Source organism: Anabrus simplex, chromosome 1 (genome assembly GCF_040414725.1).
Source record: "Anabrus simplex isolate iqAnaSimp1 chromosome 1, ASM4041472v1, whole genome shotgun sequence".
In the NCBI taxonomy this organism is placed as follows: Eukaryota; Metazoa; Arthropoda; class Insecta; order Orthoptera; family Tettigoniidae; genus Anabrus; species Anabrus simplex.
In genome coordinates, this window is record NC_090265.1 from 323,923,045 (window position 1) to 323,939,347 (window position 16,303).

The window sequence follows — 16,303 nt, forward strand, 5'->3', positions numbered from 1 at the left end:
GACGGTAGTGTCTTCATACTGTTATGTTATTGCTATTTGCGAGTGTGGAAGTTTCATCTACGGTAGCCCTTGACCATTAGCACTCAGTGATTGGATTTATAAAGCATTTCGACCTTAATTTGACCTAGACATAAACTTGTTGAGATTTTACTGAAGAATTATTACATATTTCTTAGAGAATATTTTGAATATGTCCACGTATGATCAAACATATATACATATATATATATTTTTTATGTTCATTGGTATATCAGCCTAGGTAGCAATTGAAAGCTACACATGTGAAACATTGCTTACTCCATCTACGTTATTAATGATACAGTTACAAACATGAAATAATGTTAGGATGAGACACCAAAAAGAAGCATTCTTTAAATGCATGGTCGAACAAACCTTTCAATAATTACATACATATGTAGAACATAATATTACATAATCATTTAAGATCTTGATAAAACTTAATAACAAGTTAGAATTTGATATTTAAGGAGAATTTGAGAGTTCTATTCCCAGATAATTTCATGTTAGTTTATTCTTAATATAACAGTTTGTTAATTTTGAATTAGCCAGAAGGAATCATAGAATTATTTTATGGTAGTTTAGTGGACTGAACATTTTAATTTTTTTTATATATGAGACTGAGGAGATGTAGGAGGTAATCCACGTCAGGTCAGGAGAGCTTCCTGAAATAATACAATTCCGCAGAGAAATTGAGGAAGGCAATTGTTTATGGAAGTAGATAAGACTGTGGATGTTGAGAAAAATATTAATAATGTGAAATGTAAACTAATAATTGGAGTGATACCTTCAAGTCAATATTTTTTTAAATTTTAATTTTTGATGAGATACCTACATGTACATAAGAATCATTTAAATGACAACTTATCCTTCGTACAAAAAAATAATTTCGAATAAAATTAGTATTTAAGAATTTAACTTAATATTATTTATAGGTTATAAGAATAATTTAAGGTAATTTCATATGGAAATAATGGAATTTAAGATTGGTCGTATTTTGAATTATTGACCTGTTAGTCAGGCAAACATGATGGATATATTTGAGGTGCGTATCTCAGTCGGATTCACGGTAAAAAAAAAAAAATTACAACATTTTAGTTTGAAATAGGATAATCCCTGAGTTGTATGGCATAGCTAGCTGGAGATTTTCTTGAACGCTGGCGTGTAGTTGATTGGAAGAAAGAATGACTCCCATACATGGGGGGGGGAAAGGAAGAAAGACGCCGCGGGACTCAAAACATGGCGCAAGGTAAATTTTCCTTCGACGCGGCGCAAGAAAAATTTGTCGTCCACCGTGGTTCCAAAAATAAGTTTTGGGGTTCAACAAAAATTGTCATCAACAGTAGGGCTTGAAAAGGAGATTGACACCCCAGTCAAGAGTAAGTCGGTACACATATCTTGGCACCAAGTCTAGACTGCAGAATGCTGCTTATTCCTGCTCGTATCTCCATGGGAACTCTCCCATTTATCATTCTTCTTTGACATGTATTTTCACCTGACCAGATGCCAAACCCTTCAAAAATTCCATTTTTTTTTTTCCCCACCGGGATTCCATTGCACAACTTGAACAACACAAACGCATTACAAACTGATCTCCAATAGCCAAAAGAAAATACAGCAGCCATATCACTAATTTTTTCATTAGTAGTTCCGTAACGTACTCCTTGAACTGAGGATTTGTAGTTCTTAATAACTGCAACGGACTAGTCATTTGAGATGTTTTGCTTCCACTGACCGCGCAACATGTATTGATAAGAATACTCTCGTAACTGCTGACGTGAAATCCACTTCAAAATTTCAATTGAACATAGTGAGCTAACCCTGACTCAGGGTGTGAAGTGTGTTGACACAGATAAGGTAACAAACTACAGCTCCCTGCAAGATTTTTAATTAAAGAAGTCCAGATGTTATGTTTATTGGGAGTCTACGAGACCTCACGTCACTGCTTAAAGGATATAACAACATTTAAAAAGAGCAATGAAAAATCGGTATTTATTATTCAGCAGGCTTATATTAAATGCATACCTGTATTTAAGATATTTATTATTTAGTACAAATGTAAATATTAATGGTAAATTCTCCATAATTTCAGATTGGGTGTTCACTAACTGTTTGTGGGACTCATGATTCAAAGCCTGATGAAAGATATGTTAACATTATAGCTGCACTGAAAGATCAATTTGAGCCTGATGAAAATCCGTTTGATTTGAGATTATTTTATTCACGATTCATTTTGCATATTGGAAGATATATCTACAGTAGAGGCATCATGCTCCAAGGAGATAACTGAAACAGCTGGGACAGATGACACCATACAAGTGGAATCAGTGACTAAAGCCAGTGGAAGTAAACGTACTGGCTGAAATATTGTTGACTCCAGCACACCTAAGCACGTTAAAACTACAGTGAATGTTTGTAAATATATTATAACCAGTTCATTATCACTAATGTTTAGAAAATAATGTAAGATCTTGTATGAAACTGTATGGAGTAGCACCTCATATCGGTATTTGTTTGAATCAGTTCTCACTAGCTGCAGTTACCAGTCACTGCACAGGTAACTGAAGAAGACTATAACTGTTGTTTTGGAAACTCATTTTAAACGGATCACCATGATAAGTCACTGATAACTAAGCATCTACAGATAACTGTCATTCCAGAAACTGGCCATACGTGCATTACATAACCTCTTAATAATAATAATAATAATAATAATAATAATAATAATAATACATATTACTACTGTATTACTACAATAACCAAGGTTACTTAATACTACTGAAAGACACTGGTACCAGCAGAAATACACTTGACTGGTAAAAAATAAAATTGTGACAATATTAAATAAACTGCATATAATCTATTATTTAAAAATGAACAAATACAACAGTTTTTTCTACTTAACTTTGCATGATACTCAGCTACATTATCAGATATTTCTCTTATGACTTGGCTATTCTAAACAATTCAACATCCTCCTTAGCAAATTTATTTACATTATACAACTTGTGGCTTTTATAGTGCCGGAGTGTTTGAGAACATGTTCTACTAGCCTAGTGCAAGTCCTATTTGACACTCGTGGGCAATCTGTGGGTCTGGGTGCGAGATGATTTTAATGAGGTAAGGAGAAGGTGAACCTGTTGCTAGCACAGTCTACTCCTGAATTTACATCCCCATCTGATGGACGAATCATCATTGACAGAGTCATGTGCCCTCACTCCATGTGAATGTCCGGCTCCATGGACAAATGGTTAGCATGCTGGCCTTTGGTCACTGGGGCCCCGGGTTTGATTCCTGGCAGAGTCGGGAATTAACTTTAATTGGTTAATTTTGTTGGCACGGGGGCTGGGTGTGTGTGTCGTCTTCATCATTTCATCCTCATCACGACGCGCAGGTCGCCTACAGGAGTCAAATCAAAAGACCTGCATCTGGCGAGTCGAACTTGTCCTCCGACACTTGACATACGCCATTTCATTTTACTTCTTGTGAACACTGTGGAGGGGTCTGGAATTAAATCCAGGCTTTTGGCATGCAATCTAGTGATTGAAAATTTTATATTATGCCCCTCCTACCCTGCCGGCCAGCATTCTGAAAGTGGACTTTTTCCACAAACGGGCCTAATCATGAAGACTTTGGCAAGATGCAATCATCGGCCTTAGTAAATTGATAACATTCCATACAAGATAATGAAAATGTTGAGAAACTTGTAATTCTGCCTTTGTCAGTTCTGGATGGCTCTGGGTACATTTAATTTTTACATAAATGAAAAACTCTTTCCACAAATGCATTAGAATCTAGAATACTTATTAAAATACTTATTCTACATTTAGGACATTTTACACTGATGCTTTAGAAAACAATGAAGCCTCTTATCAGTTTCACTATCTTTATATGCAATGCGATCTACTAAAACAATGCTACTAGAACAGAATTCCTCACACAGTTCATGAAGATTCACAAATTCCTAAGACAATTTGCAATCTTTTTTGATAGTTCCCACTTTCTAAAAAATAAAAATGTTATAGCAGAAGTGTAACTTAGTATTCATACCTCACATCATACTTTCAGTGTGTGGGATAAGCACATGTAAATACTTAAAAAGTGCTAACTTGAATGGAGAGAAAGAGAGAGAGAGAGAGAGAGAGAGAGAGAGAGAGAGAGAGAGAGAAAAGAATGACCAAAGAATTGTATTACAACTGAACAGTAAGAGGGAGAATAGGAGAATCAACATAAATCTGAGTAGGGAGAGGAGTTTGACAGGGCTGATACTTATCACCAACTCCGCTTAATCTTTACTTGAAGGAAATCACTTGCAAAAGTTTGGATGGAAAGAGGAGTCCACAATGGAGAATGCATCAGATTCACTGATGATATGTCCAGCTCCATGACTAAATGGTTAGCGTGCTGGCCTTTGGTCACAGCGGTCCCGGGTTCGATGGCCTCCCCGTTGGCGATGTCAAAACAACAATATTTTAACACTAAATAGACTTTTACACATGGGCCGGGACATTACCATATATGGTAATGCTTGGCTGTGTAGAGCTCACTCGAAGCGGCTACGTCACGGCTGAGTACATCAGCGAGCTCGGCGGGCTGCCTATCTTCCACCTCGCGCGAAGTTCAACACACATACTTCATACTTCTTTTAAGTAGCGGCGTTTCTGGTACAATATACAGAAAATCATTACCTCAAAAAGCTCATTCAAATAGCAAATATGATTAAACTCGAAGGGAGGGTAAATTTAAAAGAATGCTGACGTAATATTTGAACTTCCTGATATTACTTATGGTTTTTTATTATCTGTTTTTCAATATTAAACTTTCACAATAAAATAAATTACCAGTATTATAAACGATAAATTAGAAGGATATGTATTCATTAAAAATGCTGAAAAATTAATCTTTCAAATTATTTATGCACATTATTAAGCAGTTTGTGTATTAACAGAAGAAATTTCCCTCAGATTTTTAAAATCTGGCAATCCTACCCCTGTGTCAATCATTTTGTGAAAGTTGAAGCCATTTCCTTGGTTAATATATAATTTACTTATTTAATCGTATGGTGATTTTATACAATATATATACAAAGCAAAATCAAACTTTAAAGTCCATCCTTCTCAGCCGTTCAGTTAAACTGGGTGTGAGAGCGAACAAATTGTCAGGAGTGCCAGGGTACGAATGATGAGGACAGCGTTGGACCAGGTGCTCAATTGTCTGTTCTTCCAGGTTACAATCACACATTGGTGAACTGATCCAACCCAACTTGTACCTGAAGTAATTGCAACAACCATGTCCAGTCCTTAACCTGTTGATATGGCACCAGAGATTCCTCGGTAGGTCAAAACCATTTGGGTTCTTTGTGGGATCAAGATGGTGGACACTTGTTCTCAATGTTTTTGTTGACCACTCATGCTTCCAGGTTTCATTTAGGTCAAATCCATCTCCAATGAGTTGCCCTGCAGTGACACTTGCTGGTCTTCTTGATTGCAGTTGCTGCAGTGACGGATGACAGAATTTTTGGTGCAGTGGCAAAGAGGGTGATGCAAAGATTTTCTTGGCTTCCCTTAGTAGAGTTTGCTTCTGCCTTAAGTGAGGTGGAGGGATGTGACTCAGCAGAGGTAACCAGTGACATGGAGTTGATTTGATGGTACCAGTAATGCAACGCATTGCATCGTTCAATTTTGTGTCTACCTTCTTCACATGTACACTTTCCAACCAGACAGGAGCACAGTACTCAGCACCCGAGTAGACAAGGCTGATGCCAGTTAAACATAGACAATTAGCAGAGGCTTCCCAGAAGGTACCACAGAGCTTGTGCAGTATGTTGTATATACTATAATACAAAGAACTAATAAACAAACTGAACAGTGTGAGTAGTGAATGCAAGTTTTGTTCCTTTTAGAGAACATCAGTCGAAGTTAAATACAACAAAATCAGTCAAATTGTCCACATTAACCAATTAAATGACAACCCAAACATTGTAATGCACTAAGTATACTACATTGGGTAATTTAGTCAGTTTAAAGAATGGAAAATTAAAATTCACACGAGCTTTGACACTCGTATACAGTATTTTAAAAGTAATTCTGTACTTTCATTTTGACCAATTTGTAAATATAATACTGATTCAGACCTTTAAAAAGAGAAAAATGAAAAGGCGTATGGCTTTTAGTGCCGGGAGTGTCCGAGGACACGTTCGGCTTGCCAAATGCAGGTCATTTGATTTGACGCTCGTAGGCGACCTGCACATCGTGATGAGGGTGAAATGATGATGAAGATGACACTTACACCCAGCCCCTGTGCCAGCAAAATTAACCAATTAAGGTTAAAATTCCCGACCCTGCCAGGAATCGAACCCGGGACCCTTGTGACCAAAGGCCAGCACGCTAACCATTTAGCCATGGAGCCGGACTTTAAAAAGAGAGATTTATACAAAAGATATTATCGAAGAAGAATTTTAATGTTAGTATCAGGTATATTTGTTACTAATAGGTCAATTTCATCCCAAAATTGATCTGTTCCCTCTTGACAGTTCTGTTCTTTTCATTTGTTGGAACATGAACATTTATCAATGTATAGATCTTGTTTTCCACTTTAATCGTTAATAATGCTACTCTTGATGAATTTGAGGAAAAATCAATAATGGAATCCAGAATTCTATTGTGTACCAAGAAACACAACTCCAAATTGAGGAACATTTATGACTTTCACCTGGAGGTCCTTTATAGAGATGATATCTTCCTGATTCAATTGGGTTCCTTTAAATTTGACACTCCACATATTAAATAATACTCAGAAAATAAAAGCTGTTAACAAATTTAACTGTCTTGGTGAAGTTGTCAATTGGAATGCTAATGAAAAAGCACCCATATATAATAGAACTCAAACACACTAGTACAACAAATTACATGGCCGAGTTACAAAAAACAGTCTCTTTCAATTAAAGCTAAATTTCACCATCAGTCATCAAACCAGAAGCAACGTATGCAAGTGAAACATTATTCAAACTTAATATCCAAGCAATGTCTGGCTCCATGGCAAAATGGTTAGCGTGCTGGCCTTTGGTCACAGGGGTCCCGGATTCAATTCCCGGCAGAGTCTGGAATTTTAACCATAATTGGTTAATTTCACTGGCACAGGGGGTGGGTGTATGTGTCATCTCATCATCATCACTTCATCCTCATCACAGTACGCAGGTCGTCTACAGGCGTCAAATCAAAAGACCTGCATCTGGCGAGCCGAACTTGGAACTTGTCCTTGGACACTCCTGGCACTAAAAGCCATACGCCATTTCATTTCACCCAAGCAACGTCAGACAAACTGCAGAAAGTGGATAGAAGAATTCTCCAGACAATTATTAATAAAAAACACCAGGTTGATGGTCAGTAGAGATTTACCCAATTTAGTAATTTACAAGGAAAGTGAATCAAATGACATGATAAAACAGAGGATTGCATTTTTTGGACACCACATACAGTTTGCCAAACTTTAAGACTCCTAAAACAGCTTTTTGATTTCTTTTGGAATAGTAAACAAAAAACACTTGGTTTAAAGAAATACAAATGGATTTGGATGAACTGAAAATTACTACAAAGCAAATTGAAAATAGAGAAGAAAAGAAGATTCTAAACAACAAATATACAAAACTATCACCTAAAACATCAAAACGTAAGCACTTTGTTATATCAGCAGAAAAACAGGCTGCAAGATCGTCTAGAATGAAGTTTTGGGAAAAGAGAAATCATCAAGTTTTAAAAAATTAACTTATTTTTTGAAGATTTTATTGTATAAGGTTGATTTTGGTGCTCCAATGTGGACATAAACAGTGTAAATAAGTAAGATATTCATGGTTGATATACTTTAAATCAAAATTAACTTATCTTTGGTTTTTTTTTTTTTTTTCATAAACAACATTAAGCTCTACAAAAGTAGCCAAACTCACCTCTTTGATGCAACATGCCAAGCTGCCACAAGGATTTCATTAACCACCATATCAACAGGAATGTAGTCATAGATAAGATCACTCTTCACAGGAAGCCGTCGTACTACTCCTTTGCTGGCACCCATCATGAAGCCAGTGGGACCATTCTTTGAGTTCGTCCAGCCAGGAATTGGTTCTTTCCATGCTGAGGTAACTATTTTAGAATGGTATGATTTCAAGGTTACTTTTTCTTGAAGAGTTTCCAACATAAGACTATATGTCTACAATAGGGATTCAACCTCCTAAAAAATTTTAAGTCAAGTTTGTTTCTTAACAGACTACCCTTTTCAGGTACGATTCCAGAGGTAACCACAAGACGGAATAAATTTGTCAACAGTTCTCAATAACTACTTTGCTCACTTTTAAACTAGAATTTAGTAAAATATATTAGAAGCTATACAAGTTGATCCCAAGGAAGAGAAAAAACAATGAGAGCAAATACTAAACAGTACACAAATATGCATGCAGCAACTATACCTGAACTAAAAGTTGTACAACAGTAAGAATGAGACCCACTAACCAATAGTATAATTTAATGATCACACAAAGACAAAACACAGGTAATAAAGCTAGTTGATTATTGGAAAATTTAGAAAGAACGACTTGTCAAAGTAAGTACGTGCAAGACTGCAAGACCGATATATTTTTTGCGGTACTCAACTAAAGAGAAGAGTCATTTTCAACAAGAATAGAATAATTTAATTTAATAAATCTTGGTTAATGAAATATGGAGAAGGAATGACCTGTATGAAAATCGAAATATCGATAAATGTTTAATTATAATATTTTATATGCCACATTTGTCACACTGATTTCAACAGTGTTCACCGATCTCTAGTAGAATGGATTAAAATTTAAACAATTATGTAAGGGATGAAATCTTTCTTTTTCAAAATATTTAAACAGAAGCATATGTACCAGGTCACCCAATATTTTAAGCACAGAATTTGATACGAACTAATAATTAACATCTCCATCAATAGGTAAATGTCATTAAAATAACACATTCATTATGATGACAGGTATTTACACCCTTCAGTATACATTAGAACATCAAAAACTTAAAAAATTGAGGGATTTTACTATTGGGGGGGTAAGTTCATTTAACTATATGAACTTTTCGTACCAACATAATTCATACACAGGCTAAGAAGTTACTGCAAACACTGTATATACATAAAAAATGAAAAGGTACAGAATTAGCATGTTATGACAAACAAGTTTAAAAATGCATTAAGTAACACCGAATAAATTTACATTTCAATACAAGCTTATCGTACCTTTCTTTTGCACATATTCAAGCATACAACTATTTGTGTACAGAAGATCATATTATTGGTCGTCACTGCAGGTGACTGTAGCTGATTTTGCCCTCTGCAAAAAAGTCTTGCTGTTTTTCTTGGTCAAAACTCTTCCTTTCCTGAACTGAATTCAGAGTTATAAGTTTATCCAAGGTCTTGTCAAAGAGAGGTGACCTGAACTGCGTTGTTTCTCTGACTAGACTGAACATCCTCTAATACTCTGCATTACTATGCGGGGTGGTCAGAATGGAAAGCATCACTTTAGACAATATGTCATATTTGAGTACCCCACCACTAGATTTAATGTGGCTTACCAGTGCCCACTGCCCATCAATTCTCTCCTACCTGAATAGATGTCGCATACTCAAGTTGGAAGTTACAGAATTGGGAATGTAGAGTACCCGTTTCCTCATTAAAATTGTCTTGTGTGTTGGTAACAAGGCTAGGAAATTTACCTACAAAAAACTTAATTTCGGAAAATGAAGTATCACTAATATCGTTGATGTTCACCACTTTTGCATTCAATAAAAGAACACTGCTGCCAGAAAATTTGTGGATTCTAAATTGCTAAGTTTCCTAATTGGGGCTCCTTCCCATGTGATTTCACTCCTAAAGAAACTAGTGAGAGGTGGACTCTGCTACAAAAGCCTTGACAAACATTTTCCCATTGATAGCGAATGTGTAGAGGTATGTTTGAGAATTTTTCTGATCTATGTATTGTAATATTTCTGAAACTGTTTGAACTTTAGATTTCTTTTCAGCTTCTTTCCAAATAATAGAAAACATGTACTAAATGTTAATCTACTGTAACAGGCAGATCTGCTGATCCCTTTTCAAGAGCTAAATTTGTTAAATTACAAGGGCAGCCTACAATTTTTAAAATGTCCATTTCCCTACTCAACAAGCTCTGCCACACAGATCTTTAGCCATCACTAGGGCATTATCTGTACCAAGAGCAATGCAGTTCTTTATGGGAATGTTGTATTCTTTCAAGTTAGTGAGTAAAAGATTGACACTTCCTTCCAAAACAAGAACTCCTAAAAGACACTTCTGAATTTGTTGAAGTGGGTTGCAAAAAATAACTTTGAATGACTTTGGTTATGACAGTCTGTTGCAATTTAACCCTTTCCCGCCCGCATTTTCACTCCGCTTATCCCCAGATTTCAACCTATTATTTAGAAAAAACTGAAACAGACCGTATTGTTTCAGAAAAAGTTAAATACAGTAAAAACTATTGGTCACAATGAATTCAAATTTTCAATAACATTAGAAAATATACCATCACATCCATTTCTCTGTTTATTGAGTCATAATGTGCCCCCCCCCTGCTCCTCGTGATACTCGACACTGAGACAGTCTGCATTTGTCACATTCCCATGTCCTGAATCCCTCTAAACCAATAATCACGTGATTTTGGAAGTGGAATGATGCCCATGTATATAAGATTTTATTTCATCTGGGCAAGGGTCTTCCCATTCTGTTTTTATCTTACCGGAATGCGACTGTTTGAAGGCTGCATTCTTATATGCGGAGTAGGCTATGTCACTGAATAGTTTTTCTCCTCCTAACATACGTAAAAACAATCTCTTTCCCCTAATACTCTTTCCGAATTATGCGCAGGTTCAACATCATCCATTTAATCATTCGGAGTAACGAAACGTAATATTTGTGTTACCTGAATTGCCGTGGCATCGCCATCAGGTCCGATTTATCGATATTCGTTTTCATTCATATCACTGTTATCACTAAAATTATCTTCGTTGATACATTATTCACTCATTAAAAATTCACCTGCACCCCTACTCAAGGATTCTGTGTCACTTTTTTCGCCCATATTCTGCTCAGTTTCAATATACGCGATATTCAATCCCACCATGTTTACGGACTAAACAGCTGACCCGCGCTCGCGGAAGTTCAAGACCGTTGCCTAGGCAACGTCAAGACAGATTATTGCTCTTCCTTTATTCCCTAAGACTTGTAGATTGCACTGCGTGTTCATAAATGCCTTATAAACACTTCTCCGATGAGAAAAAAAAAACTGTCGCACAGATCGCAGACGAATGCAGATAATGCAGCCGGGCGCTTTCGGGCGCTAAGGACCGGAAGGCTAAATGAACAGTCGGGCGCTAAGGGCCGGAAAGGGTTAAAGTACACCATTTTTAGGCAAGCAATAATTTTCACATTTTTCTTCATTGCACATGTCTAAGAACATCTTACTAAATAAAGGACCGGCATGATCGGTACTATTAACAGGAAGGTTATGTTCAATAATAATAATAATAATAATAATAATAATAATAATAATAATATTGGCTTTACGTCCCACTAACTACTTGTACGGCTTCTGGAGACGCTGAGGTGCCGGAATTTAGTCCAGCAGGAGTTATTTTACGTGCCAGTAAATGTACCGACATGAGGCCGACGTATGTTTTATACTGTCAAAATCTTTTCTGCCCTACACTTGAAATCAAGTTTCTTGTTTGTTTTTTCAACACACTGGGCATTGCCTTTATGTTTCTTTGTGAGCACTTGTTTTAAAATGTCACCCTTTCCCTCCCCCATACGAGACACTGAAATCACAATTACAAATAATATAAAATGCAAGTGCTGAGCCTTTTCTTGACTCAATTATTTATGGAAATTTATCTTTCTACAAAGCATAAAGTCAATTTGTACACCGATTTCTAACACAACACCACCCAATTATGTGTCAGTTGGTACCAGCAATCCGGCCACACACCGTGCACTTCAGGTGAAGGTACAATTTCAAGAAGGCAGACTGGCAAAAATTTACCACAATGCTTGATGAGAAGATTGCAACAATTGATCCCGTTCCAGAGGCATATGAAGAGTTCTTTGAAGTTGTCCAGTATTGCTCAAGAAAAGCTATTTCTAGAGGATGTAGGACCAGTTACATTCAAGGTCTTACACCTCTGAAACATCCAGTGTACTGAAAGAATACCAAGACCTTTTTCAAAAAAGATCCTTTCAGTGATGAAACTATCCACAGCGGACAGCGTGATATTTCCTCCATTTCAGAATCCAAACGTAACCAATGGATTAAATTAATGGAAGGGCTGGATATGGGAAGAAACAGTTACAACACGTGGAGGTTACTTAGGCACCTCAGTAATGATACAACTAAGACCCTAGTACATAGCAACGTTTCTGCAGGTTTATTCGCAATGGGAACACTTAGTTTTCCTGCTAACAGAACAATCTCCACTATCATCTAGAATGAACAATATGCAGTTCAGGTCATTTCTATCTATAGTCTATAGTCTAGCCAGGGCCATCGTACTATGGTTGGTAATGGAGTAGACTGTACACCCAGAGACTCATCGTCGAGTTGTGTGTGGCAGAAACTAACCCTACTTCTTTCAAGGGCCAACGGCTTAGGGCAGATGAAACCTTACAGGTGGGTTATGGCCTCTCAGTAGAGGAAATCTACTGAAATCACATTAGAGGTAGCATCTGTGCGCCAGTGGAGTGGCTATCAGAAGCGTCTGTTCTCCACATTATGAGAAGTAGCTCTAAACTGCCCAAAGCCTGGCTGTGGTGACAGGCTGGTCGGTAAACCCTGTCGCAACCAAATGGATCGAGATATGCCACTGCCGCCAGCAGTGTTAGATGCTTGTTCGGCAACTCTGATGACTTCTGTAAGAAAGTTGGCGTCCAGAGATCTACACTGTCACTGCTCCTTTTCATCCTCTTCATGGACACCATAACACGTGGGCATTGCTATATGCTGACGTCATGCTTGCAGCTATAAACTAGGGAAAAGCTCCAGTGACAAGTACAGACATGGAGATATTGCTATTCGCAGTCTGTTTCAGCTTAACACTGTGAAAACAGTGTATTTGGAAACCAGTCCGGCTGATGGTTTCATCCAAGTTAATGGGATAGATCTTCACAAAGCTAACCTGTTCTAATACCTAGGATTGTACTTGCAGGGTGAGGGTAGAATTGATGGTGATACAGAGTCAGAGTAACATGGTCAATGTAGAGGGAAGTCACAGGTACTTTTGTGTGATCGCAGAAAGCCGATCCACCTGAAGTCTAAGATCTACCGAACTGTTGTACGACCAGCGATGTTATATGGCAAGGAATACTGGCCTGCGACCAAAACTAAATTCTACTTTGTGCAATGAAAATCCACATGGTTCTGGATAATGACAGTGTGCCTCCAGAAACACATCCAAAACGACAACTCGTGTAGCAATTTGGTATTGCCTCGATTCAAGATAAAATGCGAGAAGAGCAGCTAGGATGGTTTGACCATGTCTTACAGGCAGCAACTAGAACAGTTGGTGGAGATAGCGGGTTCAAACTCGGCAGAGGTAGTCGGATTTTTGAAGGGGCGGAAAAAAAGTCCATTCGACACTCCATGTCGTACGATGTCGGCATGTAAAAGATCTCTGGTGACACATTTGGTGTTTACCCGACAAAATTCATTAAATCTCAGCCATAGACGCCCAAGAGAGTTTTGGTTTACTCGGTCTGCCATCTAGTGGGGGCCTAGAGTAAAACGGAACGTCGAAATTGACAAGCAGACAGCCAGATGGCGTCAAATTGAAATGTCTGCACACGGTAGCTGAGGCCATACGATTATTATTATTATCTATTAACACTAATCAGAGAGAGAAAAATGAAAGGAATCAGATTCTTCGAAAAATTAAGATATCGGCCAAAGGAACACAAGGGTCACAAAGGGCGTGAAAATGAAAGACTCCCTAGGATTCGCAAACCTAATACCATCTGCATCGAAAAGAACAAGAGTTGACCAAGGAAGGTTGGATAGGATAGATGAAAGTGAGGAGCCAGGCACAAGCAACGAAGCAACGGCAGGTCTCAGCTAAGGGCCCCCATAGTTGCCAACCCACACTCCCAACTTGAGACCCCGGGATCCCTTTTAATTGCCTCTTACGACAGGCAGGGGATACCGTGGGTGTTATTCTACTGCCCCCCACCAACAGGGGGACCTACAACAGGTCATGTCCAAGACCAAGCAAAGTACATACTGCAGTGATCAAAGATTCTTAAAGTGGACCCTGCCCCTGCGGGACAACATTAATTAATTTTTATTATTATTATTATTATTATTATTATTATTATTATTATTATTATTATTATTACTACTATTCAATCCACAGGAAAAAATTGCATAGGTGTTTATATATTTTTTTTTGCTTTACGTCACACCGACACAGACAGGTCTTATGGCGACGATGGGACAAGGAAGGGCTAGGAGTGGGAAGGAAGAGGCCGTGGCCTTAATTAAGGTACAGCCCCAGCATTTGCCTGGTGTGAAAATGGGAAACCACGGAAAACCATTTTCAGGGCTGCCGACAGTGGGGTTCGAACCTACTATCTCCTGAATACTGGATACTGGCTGCACTTGAGCGACTGCAGCTATCGAGCTCGGTATGTGTGTTTATTTTTACCCCAACTATGATACAGTAAATGATTTGAGGATAAGCTATGTACCATATCATCCTATGAGCTACCAGCCTTAACTCAGCAACTGAAATATTGCTGGATTCCAGCATTTCCACAATAACAGAAAATGTTACCTGCAGAAAGACTTAACTCATCATATGGTATTATTGGTCATGTAACTGAAGAATTTTGTAAGCTATATCAATGTTATGTTTACCTTTTTCTTTCTAACCATGTAAGAATATCTTCAGGAAAATGAACAAGATCTTGTCCTACAGAAGTACACATTACAAGATACAGCCTGGTGTTCACACACTTACGATGAACAAGCTTACCCGATGATTGACTGAAAGTTCAAGAGATCTTCCTATACACTGATGAAAAAATTTCTTTCAAAAAACTTTGGCGAAAAATATTATATACAAAATATCTATTTTTAAAAGGTCTTTGGCAAAATCAAAATTTACGATAACATCAACAAATACTGACAGTTAAATGAGAAATAAAAGTCTTGTTATGAACATATTTACAGTAGAAATCCACTATAACGAGTATGGTATATAACGAGAGCCCTGTCATAGCGACAGATTTTATCTGTCCCTTCAAAATTCTTATAATAAACTGAGTATTATCCTTCACTTACAGAGAGAGCCCTATCACTGACTCAGTTATTAGGAGCTATTAAGCGTGCACGATTTTTGCCGTTATCGATATTATACACCCAGCGAGTATATTGCATGCGATCGATCATCCTCTGTATAGTTTCCTCGCTATGTCCACTAGCGAGCTCTCTCGTCAACATTCAATGACGATGCTGGAATTGATTAGTTAATACCCGTCGACTGTTGTTTGTAAAGAAAAATGGAAATGAAAGTGAACATGATTTTGTAATAAATGCTTAAATAACGTGTCCAAGATAGCAGTTGTTAACTCGTTAAAAATAAATCCTGAAGTAAATGATCGCTTAATTTTAATGCTAAATACTGCAATTAGACTCGCACAGGATGTGAAAGCAAGTCCTAAATCAAGAACAATACTATGACAATCTGATTTTTGGAAGAAGTATTGATCAAATGAGATTTTTAAGTGAAAGAATAATGTTTATTATTATTAATATTTACTTACTCATGCTGGGACGTACAATAGCTGCAGGAATTCGATCTGCAACCTTGGAAACTTCATGTTCAGCTAGTGCCTTAGTCAAAACATATGCATTGGGCAGATCTCCCAGTAACCTTTAAAGAAAAGATGGTAGAAAAATAAGCAACTAAAGAAGAGTTTTAAAAAAATGTGAAAATAGTAGAAAGATTGGAACCAAAGGTGAAGTAAAAAGATCCCACACATTTCTAAGACTATCACACAAATTGGGATTGAGTAAAGCAGAATTTATCATACGCAAATGATATATGACCTAGTGATGCTGTTAGCCTGTCATTTGTCACTATATGAGTATTTTGCTGAAAGAGAATTTGAAATTGCATTTTCACAAAAATCCTGAAAGTCAAAACTTTGTCTCTCTCCCTACCTGACCTTTTAACCTGTTAAAAGGATTTGTCTGAAAAGT

The 16,303-nt window shown here is 37.3% G+C and overlaps 1 protein-coding gene across 1 annotated transcript in view; it reads right to left on the reverse strand.

Annotated features, from left to right (window-relative positions):
- Window positions 1-16,303, reverse strand: part of LOC136856754 (putative fatty acyl-CoA reductase CG8306) — a 168,817-nt gene that overhangs the window by 38,006 nt on the left and 114,508 nt on the right. The window contains exons 5-6 of the mRNA XM_067134845.2: window positions 15,865-15,974; window positions 7,961-8,153 (exon numbers count right to left, since the gene is read on the reverse strand). Of these exons, the coding sequence (XP_066990946.2) occupies window positions 7,961-8,153; window positions 15,865-15,974 (303 nt within the window). The remainder of the gene's footprint in view (window positions 1-7,960; window positions 8,154-15,864; window positions 15,975-16,303) is intronic.